The sequence below is a fragment of the Oncorhynchus mykiss genome, chromosome 12, assembly GCF_057628025.1.
Source record: "Oncorhynchus mykiss isolate SJ-2025 chromosome 12, ASM5762802v1, whole genome shotgun sequence".
NCBI classification, from domain to species: domain Eukaryota; kingdom Metazoa; phylum Chordata; class Actinopteri; order Salmoniformes; family Salmonidae; genus Oncorhynchus; species Oncorhynchus mykiss.
In genome coordinates, this window is record NC_143033.1 from 26,482,288 (window position 1) to 26,501,128 (window position 18,841).

An 18,841-nucleotide genomic window follows, 5' to 3' on the forward strand; every position below is an offset into this window, starting at 1 on the left:
AAATCAGTAAATAGAGCCAAATATATTGGTAAGTCACCTTGTCTGGGAGAGATTTATGGTTATTGAAACATCACGCCAGGTAAGCCAATGAGAAACACAGCCCTTTATTTTGTGTTTCTAAAAAACCTTGTGGTAAAAATGAATGGTGGAAAAACAATTGGAACCACCACTAGAGTTTATGGGTATTATGACACTACTGTGGGGCTCTATTGTCGTTTCAGGCACAGGAGGTTGGTGGCACCTTAATTGGTGAGGACAGGGTCATGGTAATGGCTGGAACAGAATAAATGGAATGGTATCGAACTCAAATACATGGTTTCTGGTCCAGCCATTATTATGAGCCATCCTCCCCTCAGCAGCCTCCTGTGGAATCAGGCGCACTTCTTCAATTTTCCAAGTCTTGTCCCAGACCTACTGTGAAATCCTTTATTTCCATGCGATGACATTTCAATCGAAAATGTTAGGGTGAGGGAGAAGAAAACAACTTTAAAAGGAAATGGAACACTAATGGAAACTGAAATTGTGAACACTGAATTTCTTTAATTTATTACATTGGTTTGGAATTTAAGGGATATTATCATGCTTTAAAAATAAAAAAAATACATTTAGGTACTCATGTGATGCATTTGTTAAACCATTTCTGATGTCACATTAACACTTAAATGTAAAATTATAAAACAAAATACACTTTCTGCTGTTGCCTCAAATTCTGAGGGGTCAATTTACTTGGAGCAGATTGATAACTCATCAACAGGCACAACAAGATATGACAGTGAGAACTGGTACAGAGATGGACTTGGCACCACACAGCTGTAATCTTCAGACACATATTCCGTATGACCTCACCACCTTTCAAAAGAAGCAGTAGCACTGTGGAGCCCCAGAAATAACACTTCTTCCTTGTCGTTAACAGAGTGATGTGTGTGTCTACAAATATCTCAGGTGCCAAAGAGAGTAAACATGCGTGCGCCCGCCCACTCCCCCCCATATAAAAACGTTTTAACAGCAGGCATGGACAGCAAAAAGTGGGAGATGGGACGAAAATGGAGCACAAAACACTAAGTCCAGCATTTCCCATTACAGACAATCGATAACTGGAAGAAGCAGCACTTTTGGTATTTGTTATTATTTCTATTTATGGGTTTGTGGGGGGGAGACAGACTCCCACAATGGCATTCAGCTGCTGTGGTCCCACCCAAACCTGACTGGCTCAGACAACAGGTGGCTTAGGCTTAAACCATCAGTCTTTCCAATCTAAGTGCATGGACCATACAGTAGCTGAATATTTGAGTTGTGTACTGTACCTTTGGCAAACTTGAAATAAGATGGTTATCAAACAGTACATCTATCTCCTTTACGTCGCTCCCCTTTAACACGTGATGAACATCAGGGAGAAATTCTTATCAGGAACACTTGGTGTTCAGTGCTCACATCGCCACCATTACTATTTGAGGAAATGCATTGAACATAAATCATGTGTACTCTGAAAAATAGCAAAACTAAGCAAGGAGTAGGCTTAACATTGTTTTCAGCCACAAGGATCCGAACATTGGGGCTTTATATAAAATTGAGAATTCAGCTTCAATGTACAGTAACGTAAATGGTCTTTAAAAAAGTAGGTACGTGTTATGATCAAATGAGACAGCCTAATTCTCCCCATTTTCCTTTGAAGCAAAGTAGTTTCGCTCAGGTTGTGCAACTACAAATAAAATGTGAAAATTCAAAAATAAAACAGCTTATTAAACACGTGTTAGATCAATTGAAAAGTAAAAGTCAACGTTGCTCTACTTCAGACCATAACAACGGACTGACTAGAATATACCAGCAAGCAGTTTATTCAAACGCAAGCCCACTGAACAATTATTTGCAGGTCATATGATTGAGAGCTGTGAAATTAATTCAAAAACAGCTAAAACACACATTGCTTTCAGCTTCTTCCATGTCAGTGAAAGGAAGCAGTAAGAAATGTTCAACAGCATTGCAAAATGTTGTAGAAAGAAATATTGGACAAAGAAAATGGCACATCACTTTTAGTAACAATTTTCAACACACAACAAAAATATTCTTAAAATTACTGTAAAAGCATACTTTTCACACAGGCACCTGAACATGAGGTCTTGAAAAAAAAAAACAGGACACTTGCATATAATTGGAAGAACTCACTTTCACACACACACCAAACAGCTAGGCAAAGTGGCCTAACCAATCATTCAGAACTCAGAGGCCTGTGTAAGTATCCTTGAGGTGCTTGCACCTCCTAAGGGGGTTGAAAATACAGAGAATCGTCACTTTCATGCTTTTCTTTCATCACACCAACTCACTCACTTGCCCAGCAGAGTGCTCATTAAACAATCTCCATTAAGAACCGGTTTTTGGTTTACAGGCTACAACACTATCGTTAAGTAATATATAGCTATATGTTTTTCTGAAATGCATGTACAACAAAAATAAAAAACACCCATTTTGCTTAAGTGCTTGAAGACTTTTGCAATATTTCCCTGGAGATCACTGATCCCTCTAAAAAATGTCCAATGCAGCTGTTACCTAAAGATCAAATCATTTCTGGGAACAATAGGTACCTTAGTGTGATTCTTTTTGACTGATTTAATTGGGGAAAAAAAGCTTAGCAAAGAACAATTTCTCAACAAAATAATTGCTAGGACTGTCTGTGAGTGGCCTGAGTAGGGAGGGGGAAAACTGAAAACTTGCCTAGCTGTTACTGGCAGAGAGGTTTGGAACTCTTTCTTATTGGTCTATTAACTAATTTACCACGTAGTGATGTCACCAGGCAGGCCAAAACTCAATCCCACCAACACAGGCTGAAATTTCTGGTCATTATCATCATTTTCACAATATTATTACAACCTCAGTGTGGCAATATATAAAACACAGGAAATTACATTTGACTGCACAGGGGCTTTAAGAATCAAATTCAACATAAGGGGACATGTCTGACTCAAAAACAATGAACAGATGAAGTACTTTGGACTGTTAGCACACTTCTACACACCCACGCAAGAGACTGCTCCCCCTGTTTTACAAAGAAGCATAGGGCTTCTTGTTCTTCCACTCAGGATCAAATGTAAAAAAGGGTTATGAAAAACACAACTTGTTTTGGCTTTTTTACCTCATGGTATGATCTGGTGTTTCCTATTCCAATATTTAGGGAACCCAGTAAAGTTACATCAACTGTGCATAAACAATTAAAGCACAAAAATCCAAAACAGTTTTTGCCGCTATTGTCCACCATTGCAAACTGGGTTGTCCATCGCACAAAAATAATTTCCGCTGCCAATCAAGTCAAAATAAGTGATCATTTCGCTGTTGTGCAGCATTAGCAAAATAAGATATTATTGTGCTCTTGATTGAAGCTGATCTAATCTGATAATACTTCAACACACGGCATAGAATGGAAGCAAAACAAAAGGTTTTAAATACCACGTCCCAGAGGTCTATCCTTTGCTTAGAATTCCACAGTGAAGTAACTTCGTGTGTGAGACACAGTTTTGTACACAACAGGGGTGTGTTCGACCATCTTGGAGTTCCCTTTGTCTGCAAGAATAAACCAAGAGGTTACCAGGAACCCCAAGAGAGGGCTGGACTAGGAATCTCAGGCATAGATTCCTGCCTTTGCATATAACCTGGACTGGGATTCAGCAGTAGGTACACTCAGAAATGCTTCAGCCCATGAATGAAGAGGTAAAAAAAATAATAATAATAATAATAAAAAATAAAAAAATAAAAATAATAAAATAAAATAAAAAAAAATCAGGGACAGTAAGATCACACTGTCCTATTACAGGTGGAAACCGGTGGAAACCAGTGTGCTTAAAGTGAAATTGCCTGAACAGAGACCTTAAAGGTTCGAAGCCTACATAGCGATGACAGCTGATTGCAAGCCATGTCAGTGTTTTCTGCAAGCAAAATGTTTTGGTATTTTAAATCACAGCTCTGTAGTTCATTATTAAATATCACTCCAATTCATATTTGAGCACAATACGAGGATCTTGTTCTGAACCATTTGTCAGAACACAATATTATCCAACTTTGTCATGGCTTTACCAATACTACCTGAGTGACATTTCGTATTTCGGTATTTATTCATTTATTTGTCTTAAAAAGAACAACAGTCCAAAGCCATTCTTAAAAGAAGTTAGTATTTCATATAGTATGTGTATCTGTAGTAATTAAAATATATTTCTAAAAAAAGTGTTACATAAAGTGCTATTAATCCACAACCAAATCACTTATACTAGAGAAAATAAGCTAAGACACTTCCTCCCTTAGCCCCCAAAAAAGAGAAAAAAAGGAGAGATGGTAGTTCCAATGACATTGTGGCTGTCCACTCATTGTATTACCAAATGTGGCCTGCCTTGCCATGTATAGGCCTCTTGACACAACCACTTTGATCAAAGACACTGACTGGATGAAACTGTATTATGAAATTATCACATCTCTACAAACAGTATAACAAAGTGGCTGGTCTGCGACATGAAATAATTAGTATTGCGATGGTTCTGTCATCTTTTCTTGGTTATATTCAACTGCGACTTTAAGTCTTTTCAAATCCACACCAATACTCTGTGCAAGAAATACATTGAGATTAAAAGACCAAAAGCTGAAAAAGCACAAAGCAGATGAAAAGCAAATTGCTTGAGCAAGAAAATAAGGAAATGAGCCATTTCTCCATGTAGTATCAGCAAATATAGCCTAGGTAGGTCTAATGAATTACTGACATCTTGAGCCTCTTACGGATCAAATACACCAAAACAAAAAAAACATCACATACATAGATAGCCCTTGTGCCACAATAAGTCACTTCTCATCTTTCATAAAACTCCCACAATCAGGTGAATAGCTCAAGAGAAACTACAAATTAAGGAACAGCCTACATCCATCTTAATTTGAAATTAATTAAACATGTGGACTGACAACTGCAAGGGCTTAAGAAGAGTCAAAATAATAAACATAAAAGCAAAACTCAGATGAAGACAATTATATAATAAAACTGTTTTTTCAACTGATTAGCATGCCTACCTAAAAGTGAGAACCGAACCACAAGATTAGAAGGAACCCATCTGTGCTCTGGGAGTTTGTTCCTACTGTAGATCACATCTGAAATCGCTAAACCATACAAAACAAAATAGGTGTCAAGAGATACCCAGCAGTCAGTTCTTTGCTGGGCATAGTTATTTCCCTAAAGTAATTAAGACAAATGCTTTCCCTCAAATGTATTTATCATTTAACCTGCAGCCTAACAGTCTTCTCGTAATCTTTCAGTTTCAAGGCATTCTTATCTGAGCTTATAGTTAATTTTATTTCAAAATGAATTCAAATTTGCACATATACTGATGTGTATGTATAAATCATAGCACAGATCTACATATATTGGAATAATTTGAATGCATGAGGACATAAAATGATTGAGGCATCTTACTGTAAGACCGATACTCGCCATATAGTTCAATGGGCAACAGGATAAAGGCTTGGGAGGTGCAGTTTGGGCCTTCATCTTATTTCTCCTCAACACCCAGAGGAAGGCGCTATGAGACCAATGTCTAACACAGCAGAAAGTGTCACAAGTGTCCGTTCACATGGGAGTCTGAGGCACCCAGCATCTCTTTCAAGTGTTTGCGTCTTTGTGTAGTCCAGAGCGTCAGCAGAAGCTTCTGTGCTCAAATTAATTCCAATACTTGGATTTATATGTCCTCACATTACCCTTCCCATCGTCTTTCTCTCCTCTGCGGCGATGCCCCCCACCCCCCGGCAAAAAATGTGTCCCCATTATGCCATTCTATATTTCCAATGAAAGTCTGTCACAGGACACTCATCCGTCAGTCCCAATATCACAGTTGTCTCGATTTTGTTTTTCCAAGGGGATTATAACCGCCAAAAAAAGATAACTGCAGCACCCAGGTAGGGAGAAGGTTAGTGTTGACAGACATTCACTACCTCACTGATCAGGTCCATCCTTGGTCTTGTCATAGAAGACTACTCTTTTTGGATCTGGGGGAAGGACAGAAATGTTTCAGTGTGTAGGCCCTGTGGAACGTAGTTAGCAATTCATAATGTATATTATTCAAACTTCAGCTTTATACCGTTTGAACATCAAATAGAAAACCCAATTTCACAACTTTGAAAACACTATACAGAAGAGAGACCTTTACCTTGTTTTTGCAAATTGAAAACATATTCCATTTCTGTATAGAAAAAACAAAGATCGATTAATACCTCCAGGTGCATAATATATTTTTACACACAATAATGTGATGCTAAAGGATTAAAAGCTTTTGATGCAAGTGAAATAGTAGGTTAAAGCTACCAATGTGTAATAACCAGTGCTCGACGTGGGCCAGAGCTGTCTGAAGTGCTGTACCGGCACCTCCAATTTTTTTAGAACTGCATACCGGCTCCTCTATGAAACAAAGTTGCCTATCGCCGGCCCGGATTCACACACAGCGTCAAAAAAAAGGTTGATCAAAGCAGAATGAAGGTGGGACATGAATTGAATAGCAATGGAGAGTGGGCATTCATTTCTTGATTCCACTTTGTTCAGGTTTATTTGCCACTAGTCTGTGAATCCGGTATATGCGTACCAGTAGACTGAGTTTGAGAATGCGCAGATTGAGAATGCGCCATGCCTGAATGCGCTTTTCCAAGTTGTCAAATAAGGGAAAGTCATGGAATTTTAATATTGCGTTTTCCTAAATACAGTATATTATCAATCTATCAGCCATGATCAGAATTAGGCTTAACCTTCAGCGTGTCTCTGTGTGCTGTGCATCATTTGCGTGTGTGCCAGTGGGCCGTTGCCAGAGGTAGCCTATAAAATAATGATAGACTAACTATATAGCCAATTCAAAACATAACTAGTCATACTACAAGCTCTCTCGCTACTTAACCATTTAGCTATAAGCATTAATGTTGATGCCTTTCCACCAGCACGGTTGAGAAATAAATCTGATACCATTATTGGAAAGCTGGGATTCCTCTATTGAAACAGTAGCCTAGCCATGTAATTAAAAAAATATTCTAATAGCCTAAACGACAAACAACTTCTATGCCGTGCAAAGATATTTAACCTTATAAGGGTGGCCAACCATCCTATAGGAGAGCTACTGGGTGTGCAGGCTTTTGTTCAAGCTCCGCTCTAAAACACCACATTGTAGCCTAAACATCAGCTGCTCATATAGAAAACAGACCAGCAGCCTTCTAGTGTCAATACCACATTTAGGCAGACTTTTTCATGTGGGAGTGACTAATTATTGGTCATGGAAATTTGGTTAGAAGTCATGAAATTCTATCAGTCAAAATGTGTATGAACCCTTAACAGTGAATAATCAGATATAGCTATAGCATAATGTACATGTGTGAACATGGTCTAATGGACCTGCATCACTTTCTTCCCAAGTCAAGCACTGGTACTACCATGTTTTTATAGAAATTACACAGCAGAACAAGAGAACTTACCTTTAGTGTGATAAGTAACAGCAGCTTTCAGATCAAACAACCCACAGCTACCTCTGTCCAGGCTCTTAAAGTGGGTCTGCTCTTTAGATGGACCCAACACCAGGTTGGTCAGGGGGGCCTGTGCAGGCTCATCACTAATGTCTTTACCAGAGGCCACAACTGCACCTAGACCCTTCACCTCAACCTTTGTCTCATCCAGTCCAGACAGCTGAGCCTTTACCCCATCCTCACCCTTTATTGTAGCAGGGGGGCAAGCTGGGGCACTAGTCCTTTTCTCTGAGTCTTGAGCCAAAGTGAGAAGGAAAGGCTCGGGGATTGATAGGCTAGCGTCAAGGCCTGGCTCAGCTGCAACAGCAGGGCATGGCTCCCCTTGAAATGTGACCACCGTAGCCTTTCCCTCCACAGCAGCTACCGGCCCGCTTCCACCTTCTGGCCCCACATTTGGCTCATTGATGAAGGACAGCCCCCACTGATTCTGGAAGATGTCCCCCAAGGCTTTCTGATTTGTCTGAGCAGCCGGGGTGTCCACTTGGCGAGCACTCGGGAGCACAGGTTGCATATTTAAAGGGTTTAGGGGGTAAATGAAAAGAGTACACTTTCTCAGATCTGCTGTAAGGTTGGTTGAAGAACTACAGTCATTGTCCAAAAAGGATGCTACGTTCTCCCCGCATGGGAGAGAGGGGGCTGGTGGAATACTACTAGCAGCAGGAGTAAAGAAGGTACCAACAGAGGGATAACAATTTCCATCTCCAGAAACAGGACCATTAGTAATGCTAGCTGAGGTGATGGTTTTCATAGCAGACATGGGGACCTGTGATAATCTATCAGGCAACTGAGGAGGATGCATCTCTCCTCCAGCTTGGGCTGCTTTGTGGAGGTTCTCTTTAACTTTACTTGCATAACTGATCTTGGGCACTATTTTAGCTCTACTGTTGTCCACAGGAAATACGGGAGGGGGCTTAAATAAAGTCCAAGAGTCCTCTTTTGTAGAGGTTGAGAGCTTGGCTTTGGGCCTATCCTCAAACTTTTTACCAAAGGCAACTGCAGCAGTTTTACTGTCTGAGTTTTTCTTCTGCAACTCGCCCATAGCCACTTCTGGGGCCCCCATCTGCCTGACTGCTGTCTGGGCATCTGCTTTATGGACAAGTCTCGAGTTCACCGCTTTCTCCATTGGTTCAAGTCCAGAAGCTTCTGGCTCCTGTGTAGCATTACCCTGCTGCATGGCTCTCTCCTTTTCACTTGTCACATGCTCTGTGTTCTTGATGCTGTTGCGTCTGGCCTTGCGTTTCTTAGGAGTAGTATATCCACTTTCTGAGCCACTGCAATCGTTGTCAGGGGGTGACTTGCTGGAGTAACCATTGGTAATATGAGCAGAGTTTACCACCCCATTCAGAAGCAAAGCAGAATCCTTGTCCAACAGCTTGCCCTCATAGTCATTAGTGAAATCCAAGTCCTTGTCGCTGTCCATATTCTTCTTGTGATCAAAACCTTCTTTGCTGTCCATTTTTGAAAATGTGGTATAAACCTTTCGTGTTGACTTCTGTTTTACATTAGTGTTTATCAAATGTCTGTTACCATTGCTGTTGGTGGGACGAGGGATACAAAAAAAATCATTTGCAGACAGTATCTTCTCCCCCTCCACGTCACTGGTGTTTATTTTCCCATTGCCTGTAAATGGAAACAAAAGAAAATTGCACTGCCAGTGATAGAATAACATGTGAACAGACACACAAACATAAGTCCAAGGAAATTCCATAATTCCCTACCACCTCTCTATATCAAAAGGGACTAACAGCCCTAATCTGTTTACAAGACCTATGCAACCTCGAAGCTCCTTTTGCAGGAAACATGGTGAGGCCTTTATAAGACGCTGCTGTATCATGGCAATTTAGACTGAATAGGTCAGCTGGTAGCAAGCAACCATGCCAGTGCCCAGATCAGATTCCCTTGAACATAGTAGTCCCATAGCCTACTTGTTAACAGATACCATACTTAAGTCACTTCAGAAAAACGTGTGCTGTATGTAGAAATAGCCATTACCTACAGTCCTAGAACTTTTAGTAACCGGAAGGTGGTTGTCAGTGTGACTGAGCCTGACTTTGCTAGCTAATTCAACAGTATTTATCACACTAGCGTCTAAAGATTTCAACTAAATTAATGATTTGCCATCTTGCTCCTAAGATATCTGTATACAATATGAGTTAAACATCTTAATTAATGTTATAGAATAACAAATTGTGTTAAGCGTTTTATTTTCCTTATCTGAACTGAAGCGAGGGTTCAATGTATGCACAATTTTGTTTGCATGCATACCATCAAGTCTAAACTAGTCTAAATAAACTGGCGATGCTACAATTACATTTCAAATCATGTAGCTAAAACATCAGTAAGCAATTGTTTCAGAATTGTTTATTAAAAATCTAAATCCTATGCATCAATCAGCTAACTAGAAAGACAACTGTGTTAACACTCCACAGGTCATCTACCCAGGCTAACATGTTTGCGTGGCTTCATGGCTAGTTAGATAGACGCAACAGGCCCGACCAAGCCGCAGCTGCGTAAGTTTAAAATGTCTGGCACTAGCTCCAGTAGTTATTTAAATTACTGGAAAGTCTCAAAATTAAGGTAAGTAACTAGTCATCTTGCTTTGGTAGCCCTGATTGTAGCCAAGTGGTAATTTGTAAACAAAATAACATTGAAACGTATTTTATGCTCTCTCTCTCGGTATTAGGATTAGCCAGTTAGCTCGTTAGCTTCCCCGCTTGCATTTTCTAACATGGCCGACAGGAAATGGCAATTCAGAACATTCCAGTGGAGCCGGCTTGTTTTTGTTAACAAAATATTTCACGGAATTCATACCAAATTAGCCCTTACTTTGTGGGGTAAACTCAACGTATTCACGTCACAAAATAATTTAACTACAAAATGACTAATTAGTCACACAGCGGAATTGTCAGAGTACCATACATGTAGAAATGGGTGGTAAAACCGGCGCACAAGGTCAATCCCCTCTGTCAAACCACCAGCGACAGCTGTCACGCGACGTTTAACTATCACTAAACTAGCCATACTCAACTCTAGTCACAGCTAACTAATACGTTACATTGATATTTACCGGCTCGCTACCATCCTGCTATGACTGTCTTGCGAGCTAGCACGCTACATTGACGTCGGTAATAATGTGGCTATCTAGCTAGTTAAGTAATTTGTATTAGCTGGCTAACTTTTCCGGATGGCCCAACCTGTTTTCTTCGTCTGCGTTTCCTGGTACTGGAAGTAGATCTGATCATTTTTTAGAGATGATTTGTATTGAATATGATTTCTTTCTTCTCCATAGTGGTGATATCGTCTATCTTGTGCCCGATCTTTGGGCTGTTCCTCCATTGAAGTGTTAGAATAGAATATCCGAGTCCTACCAGTGTGCGCCGTAGCTCACTGGGCAAGTTAAGCAGAAACAGGGACCATCTCAATTGTGAGGCCTCGCGTCCTTTCTCCTCGTCTCCTTCTCAAAACCCATTGGAGGAGAAGATCAGAGGGGCGGTACCTCTGGCTTTCTCATACAATGGGTTTTGAGTAGGGGAGAGGACGCGAGGAGAATTCAAATTAAGATCTTCCCACAGTCTCCTTTCCAATCAACGCGACTGACAAACGGAAGCTATTCGAGGCCTCTGTGAACGTCAGCAGTATGTCTAAAAAGTATCAAAGTCTACTATTTTTGGTGGTTCCCCACCATCATTGCAAACAGAGGTATTGTAAATACATATAAATACAGGTTGAACAAAATAATAGTTTATGCAAGATTATATACGAGATTATATAGAATTCAAGCAAATGTGAAATGCCACAAGTGGTCTTCACGACCTTTGAGATCTGCTGAGACCATAGAGATAGATAGAGGACTCATCTTCATATCTGGGCTATTATGGCATCTGTGACAGCATGTGCAGCGCCATTGAGGCTATATTCATGATTTACCTGCAGTGCTGGTGAACTGAACCAAATCTTGCATGTCATTCATTTATTGTGGCCACTAGATGGTGGTGATATAGCTAAAATCCATTTACAAACCAAAGGCATTAAAATTTGAAGAAGACAATGCTCTGACAATTGTCTGATAGCTCCCTACCACTGAAATATCCAAGATGTCCGATTCATGGACTGTCCTTATCCGAGTTGCATCCGGTTTATACAGACCCATTTCACATGCACACTAGCACTCAGTGCTCACAGAGAGCAGTGCAAGCAGCGATGACATCACACTGGTGTACCGGACACCCCAGCAGCCTCCGCAAATATATAGATATTTTTAACTGATTGAAAGTATAAGCGGATATTGGTGAACAAATGTGTGGTCAAGGCTACGATGGTGCCAGTGCAATGAGTGTGGTCAAGGCTACGACGGTGCCGGGGCATTGAGTGGAGTTTATTCAGGTGTTCAAAGGCGCATTTCAGACCAAGAGCCTAATGCTTCTTAGGTAGTTCTTTATGAGTTTTAGCTTAGAAAACGATCTCTCCACAGAAGCGACAGTTACAGGGATGGTAAAAACAGCTTGATTGCCGTGGCAACATCAGGGAAACTGGGCAAAAGGGAGTGGTACTTCAACTACAGCAGTTCTGCAACATCTTTAATTTGACCCCCTTATTCTCCTCAGTTGCCGGCCTTAACATGTTACGGAAAGATAGCAACTGTATAGGAAGCTCTGTGGACAGGTTGTCTGAATACTGGACAGCCAATAAATTAAAACTGTGTGTAGCGCAATGGACAGATAATCCACTATTTCTCAGGAAAGTCTGGGTTGGCAATACTCAGTATAGAAATAGTCTGGCCCGCAACCTGGACCTAAAGGTCGTGGTGAAAACATTTGCACACAAAAGAAAGAGGACTTCAGAAGACCAGGGGAGTCTCTCAAGTTGGATTTGATTTAATTTACTTAGAATATTGCAGCCCATTTGTGTAGGCTATTAGCCATACAAACCTCGCAGAGTTCAACAATAAATAGTGGCTGCATTTATCCTCGAGCTGACTACTTTTTCCCCCTAATTGTTTGGATATTTGATGTCATTTTAATAAAACGCTTTTAAATAGCTGCTAAATATGGTATAAGCTATAGATAGTACACTGCATAATGAAACAATCCCTAGTAGGCTAGTGTTTTGAGGTTGAATTGACTGTATTATTTGACATTAATAGACTGGTTTTATTGATAAAGGAATTTATATGTTTAAAGTAATGATTAAAGTATTCCACCCTGAAATCATATAATTGTATGAAATGTGTTAGAGTCATAATTTAATAATGTGTGTGACTAGACCATTGTGTTACTATTTCGCAATATGAGCTGGGTATAGTTGAGAAAACAAAGGACAACTGAACTACACATGACCTGGTTATAACTCTGAAAACTGACAACAGGAAAGAGGGCCCTTCCAAGGCCCCTCTAATCTAGGGAGGAGAGGAACGGCTATAAACTGCCACGCTGGTAGAAAAGTGATAAACTGTGTGTGTGTGTGTGTGTGTGTGTGTAGGTAGGTGGGGGTGGGAGTTATAAAATGACTGTGTTTGCTTTTTTGACTTCAGAGTACGCTCTGAATAAAGAATTAACCTTTTGCAGAATCTGATACTTTGCCTGATTATTATTAAACCCAGGGTCTTACAAACCTCTGGGAATTGGTCAAAGTTATAAAATAGTTGAGTTATCATCATTGGGATTGAAAATTCTTGTGACATTTATGCACAACAACTTTCTATCCAAGCTGGGAGAGAGTGTGAGGATGGCTCATGTCATTCAGGTATCCTACTCAGGACAGTTGTATATTCAAAATATATATATTTTAAAATAGGCAATGTTTGAATTTCCAACTTTAATTACTGAACAAGTAATGTATTTATTGCCACCAGCTAGAAGTCTCAAACTGATAGCATTGCAACACCGTGTATGGCTTCTTGAAATGTTAGGCTTAACTTCTTATGGCTGGGGGGCAGTATTGAGTAGCTTGGATGAATAAGTTGCCCAAACTAAACGGCCTGCTCCTCAGTCTCAGTTTGCAAATTTGTCATTGTGGGGTATTGTGTGTAAATTAATAAGGGGAAAAACAATTTTACACATTTTAGAATAAGGCTGTAATGTAACAAAATGTGGAAAAAGTCAAGGGACCTGAATACTTTTTGAATGCACTCACTGTATGTCCTTGAACCAATTATTTTAAAATCACCCACAGAAGAAATTAAGTATAATTTAGTTGCTAATGGCAGCCTGCAGTAGCCTGGTAGGCCTTCAACTTTAGTTACTCAATGAGAGATGGAGCACTGAGCTAACCTGCAACGTCACTTCCTAGAATAGCTCAAACTGCGCAGTCGAATCCCCACCCAGTTGACTACTTTAAAATGGTAGAAGCCCTCAATGGCAATGTCGAAATTAAAACGAGTTATACCTAGCAATGTATATAAACCCTGAATTGCTGATGCTATGTATTGGCCAGTGAGAGGCTTTGAAGGAGCATTCCTCCATAGGAATGAATGGAATTCTACAGTATTTCAGTGAAACGTTTCAAAGACAAAATTACATATATTTAAGTATTTTATTGTTGTAGTGGGTACAGTAACATTAGAACTTTCATTTTTTTTTTTTTTTTTTTTGATCACATCATTTAAAAGTATGAATTAAGGTGTCTGTAATAGAATAAACATGGAAAAAAACAAATGTATACATTAATAAAATATTTTTTAGACTGGTGGGGGAGAGCTAAGATGGAGGCGCGGTGATTTCAAAACAGCGCCCATTGTTAGTCATTTAGTGTATATACATCATTGGTTATATCCATCTAGAGTCCTCTCTCTATCTCTATGGCTGACACACAATGTGTGGTACTAACTGCACAGCAGAATGCTTTTTACAATTTGTAATTCTGTAATGTGCTCCATTCTAGCTGGTATTCAACTCACACAGGATATAATTTAATCAACATACTTAACTGTCTGTGTGAAAAGCATACCAATTAGATAATATTGTTGAACAAAATTTAGAATTTAAAAAAATGTGTTGTTGTAGCCATCTGACATTTATTCAGTGGGGTGTGGTGTGTGGTGGACAGCAGTGGTGGAAAAATAACCCAATTGTCATCGTTGAGTAAAAGTATAGATACCTTATTAGAAAGTTACTCAAGTGAAAGTCACCCAGTAAAATAGTACTTGAATAGAAGTTTTTAAAGTATTTGGTTTTAAATATACTTAAGTATCAAAAGTAAATGCAATTGCTAAAATATACTTAAGTATCAAAAGTAAAAGTATATATAATTTCATATTACTTATATTAAGCAAAGCAGACGGCACCATTGTCTTGTTTTTAAAATTTCCGGATAGCCAGGGGCACACACCAACACAGACATTATTTACAAAAGATGCATGTGTGTTTAGTGAGTCCCCCAGAACATAGGCAGTAGGGATGACCATGTGTTAACTTGATAAATGTGTGAATTTCACAATTTTCCTTTTCTGCTAAGCATTCAACATGTAACTAGTACTTTGGGTTGTCAGGGAAATGTATGGATTAAAAAGTATATTTTATTTTGGAATGTAGTGATGTAAAATTATAAGTTGTAAAAAATAGAAATAGTAAAGTAAAGTACAGATACCCCAAAAAACAACTTAAGTAGTACTTTAAAGTATTTTTACTTAAGTAGTTTACACTTCCGGTGGACAGCTCTTCCCCTGTTTGAGCTACTGTAAATTGCTATCCAGGCACCAGGTGGTGCCATTTCATAGTTTATAGATTTCATCCCATAGATTTCATACACTTTAAATGCTGGTCGTCAATGAATGTTTGACCACTGAGAGCGACCCTGAATTTGGCCTTTATAAGCACATACTGATATTAATCCTTGTATAGACATATGTCCTAAGGGTACTACCATGCCATAATAAGAAATGACCTTGAACTGTGTATAGCTTTCATTATAGCATGAAGATAACTCCGCTATTTCCCATATACTTATTGATTACCATAAGGCACCACTATACATCTCATCACAGAAGATATGTAATATTGGACATCAAAAGAGAATCCTTCCCCATAGAGAACCTAGACACTGCCAGTTCCAGTGATTCAGCCCCCCCCCCCCCCCCCCCTGAGGAGGGTCACCCTTCCCTTCCCCCCTCAGCCTGCTCTTTGAGGCGCTGGAGGTCCCTGTGCATGTGTTGTCCTCTGGAAGTCTACTTGAGTGCACTGAAGATGAGGATGAGTTAATGTGGCATTATCCTCATCGGCTCCGTTGCTGCTGGCTGCTGGCTTTCATTTGCTTTTCAATTTCTCTTCTCCTTTTGGCGCTGTGGGTGATGCAGCAGGACGGGTGTGGCAGTGAGCAGATTGTGGACGTCCTTTCTCTCAGGAACCACAGAGACTTTTGGTTGTCCTCGGAACATTGTCTAGTCTGTGGAACGATTGAGCGCAATGGTAAGATTCAGCTGTGAATCACTTTTGTCTGTGTGTGATGATATCTCGAGTAATTCATTTCTATGTAGTTGATAATAGTTTGTAAGTCATGTATTTTCCTTCATACCAATCAAGAGTTACATTACACAATTTGCCCAGAAGTGCAATTAACTCATGTAAAGTCGTAAGCAGTCTGAGATTGTTATGCTGTCATTGTATGTTAAAGACTCACAGACTGCATGAGGAGATCCATGTGAAACAGCAGCACATTATGCTATGTCCTCCAGACCACAGTCACTCCAATGGAATGGAATCAGGGCTCTGTGACTGGATGACCACCAACCTGACCAGGGACATTGACCGTAAGTAGAAATACAACAGTCAAGCATGTGCATTACTCTGAAATTGTAATCTTTTATTAAAGTGTCTTTGGTTTTCACTCACTCAGGCAACATAGAGGGATGTGAAGGCACTTGCCTTCTTTACTAAAGTGTCTGTACTAAAGTGCATGTGCCAGACTCTTTTAAAGCAGCCCTCATCCTCCACATACAACACCCGTTCTGTCAGTCACATTCTGTTAAAGGTCCCCAAAGCACACATATCCCTGGGTCGCTCCTCTTTTCAGTTCGCTGCAGCTAGTGACTGGAACGAGCTGCAACAAACACTCAAACTGGACAGTTTTATCTCAATCTCTTCATTAAAAAACTCAATCATTGGTAGGCCGTCATTGTAAATAAGAATTTGTTCTTAACTGACTTGCCTAGTTAAATAAAGGTTAAATAAAATAAAAGGCAGTAACCATACTATTACCATACTAATATAGTGCTGCTGGAACCCTGAGGTCGGCTTAAAATGGGTTCAAAGCAGGGGTGTGTTTATTTTTTTTATTCCAAAGTGCTTGTTTATGCTGGTGCCAAATTGCCACAGCTTGAATGCTATTTTGGGGAAAAGCCATGTCTTTGCACAATAGACAAATATTGATATTTACGTATGACGTTGATTTACTTTGAATGTTTGCTTTGTTCGTTTATCCCGTATGTGTGTCCGTGTTAGTTTGCAGAGACAGAGGTGTTGACTTGTTTTCCTCTCTGGCTGAAAACACCAGATTAATTAGATTTTCTGCTCAGCTAAGCGTATTAACCATTTTATTTCTCTGCATTGTGCAGTTCATTATTTCAGAGACTTGTCTTCAAAAGGAGTGCTCATGAAATAATTTGAAGGCCTGAGGAGTGAATTAATTTAACTGTTTATTTAAAGGATTTTCTCTGTGGTAGGATGAGAATGTCGAAACCTTTAACATGGATTTCTAAGGCTTGCTGGGTTGAAAATAATAGTTACTTTTACTGTTATGCACTACCTTGCAAAAGTATTCATCCCCTTGGCGTTTTTCCTATTTTGTTGCATTACAACCTGTAATTTAAATTGGTTTTTACTTCGATTTCATGCAATGGACATACACAGAATAGTCCAAATTGGTGAAGTGAAATGAAAAAAAAAAACTTGTTTCAAAACATTTGAAAAAATTAAAAATGGAAAAGTGGTGCGTGCACATGTAGTCACTCCCCTTGCTATGAAGCCCCTAAATAAGATCTGGTGCAACCAATTACATTCAGAAGTCACATAATTAGTTAAATAAAGTCTACCTGTGTGCAATCTAAGTGTCACATGATCTGTCACATGATCTCAGTATATACAATGGGGCAAAAAAGTATTTAGTCAGCCACCAATTGTGCAAGTTCTCCCACTTAAAACGGTGAGAGAGGCCTGTAATTTTGATCATAGGTACACTTCAACTGTGACAGACAAAATGAGAAAAAGAAATCCAGAAAATCACACTAAGATTTTTAATTAATTTATTTTCAAATTATGGTGGAAAATAAGCATTTGGTCAATAACAAAAGTTTATCTCAATACTTTGTTATATACCCTTTGTTGGCAATGACAGAGGACAAACGTTTTCTGTAAGTCCTCACAAGGTTTTCACACACTGTTGCTGGTATTTTGGCCCATTCCTCCATGCAGATCTCCTCTAGAGCAGGGATGTTTTGGGGCTGTTGCTGGGCAACACGGACTTTCAACTCCCTCCAAAGATTTTCTATGGGGTTGAGATCTGGAAACTGGCTAGGCCACTCCAGGACCTTGAAATGCTTCTTACGAAGCCACTCCTTCGTTGCCCGGGCGGTGTGTTTGGGATCATTGTCATGCTGAAAGACCCAGCCACGTTTCATCTTCAATGCCCTTGCTGATGGAAGGAGGTTTTCACTCAAAATATCACAATACATGGCCCCATTCATTCTTTCCTTTACACGGATCAGACATTCTGGTCCCTTTGCAGAAAAACAGCCCCAAAGCATGATGTTTCCACCCCCATGCTTCACAGTAGGTATGTTGTTCTTTGGATGCAACTCAGCATTCTTTGTCCTCCAAGCACGACGAGTTGAGTTTTTACCAAAAAGTTATATTTTGGTTTCATCTGACCATATGACATTCTCCCAATCTTCTTCGGGATCATCCAAATGCTCTCTAGCAAACTTCAGACGGGCCTGGACATGTACTGGCTTAAGCAGGGGGACACCTCTGGCACTGCAGGATTTGAGTCCCTGGCGGCGTAGTGTGTTACTGATGGTAGGCTTTGTTACTTTGGTCCCAGCTCTCTACAGGTCATTCACTAGGTCCCCCCGTGTAGTTCTGGGATTTTTGCTCACCGTTCTTGTGATCATTTTGACCCCACGGGGTGAGATCTTGCGTGGAGCCCCAGATCGAGGGAGATTATCAGTGGTCTTGTATGTCTTCCATTTCCTAATAATTGCTCCCACAGTTGATTTCTTCAAACCAAGCTGCTTACCTATTGCAGATTCAGTCTTCCCAGCCTGGTACAGGTCTACAATTTTGTTTCTGGTGTCCTTTGACCGCTCTTTGGTCTTGGCCATAGTGGAGTTTGG

At 39.9% G+C, this 18,841-nt stretch overlaps 2 protein-coding genes across 6 annotated transcripts in view; one reads left to right on the forward strand and one right to left on the reverse strand.

Moving 5' to 3' along the window:
• Nucleotides 1-520: 520 nt before the first annotated feature.
• On the reverse strand, nt 521-11,109 carry LOC110537261 (nuclear FMR1 interacting protein 2). 4 transcript variants are annotated; one of them, XM_021623168.3, is made up of 4 exons: nt 10,713-11,109; nt 7,471-9,138; nt 6,168-6,200; nt 521-6,006 (listed from the first exon to the last, which is right to left on the reverse strand). In XM_021623168.3, the coding sequence occupies exons 1-4, from the start codon at nt 10,852-10,854 to the stop codon at nt 5,954-5,956; spliced, it is 1,896 nt and encodes a 631-aa protein (XP_021478843.3). In that variant the 5' UTR covers nt 10,855-11,109; the 3' UTR covers nt 521-5,953. The 4 variants fall into 4 exon arrangements, with proteins under 4 accessions (XP_021478843.3, XP_090047602.1, XP_090047603.1 ...); XM_090191476.1 differs by having other exon boundaries at nt 10,695-10,934; XM_090191477.1 differs by having other exon boundaries at nt 10,586-10,926.
• LOC110537260 (dystrophin-related protein 2) overlaps nt 9,993-18,841 on the forward strand; it is a 35,158-nt gene continuing 26,309 nt past the window's right edge. Inside the window, exons 1-3 of one of the 2 annotated variants that reach the window (XM_021623164.3) lie at nt 9,993-10,095; nt 15,809-15,920; nt 16,126-16,261. In XM_021623164.3, coding sequence (XP_021478839.3) covers nt 15,918-15,920; nt 16,126-16,261 — 139 coding nt within the window. In that variant the 5' untranslated portion in view covers nt 9,993-10,095; nt 15,809-15,917. Of the gene's footprint in view, nt 10,096-15,596; nt 15,921-16,125; nt 16,262-18,841 lie in introns of those variants that run through there. The other variant, XM_090191475.1, reaches the window with a different exon arrangement.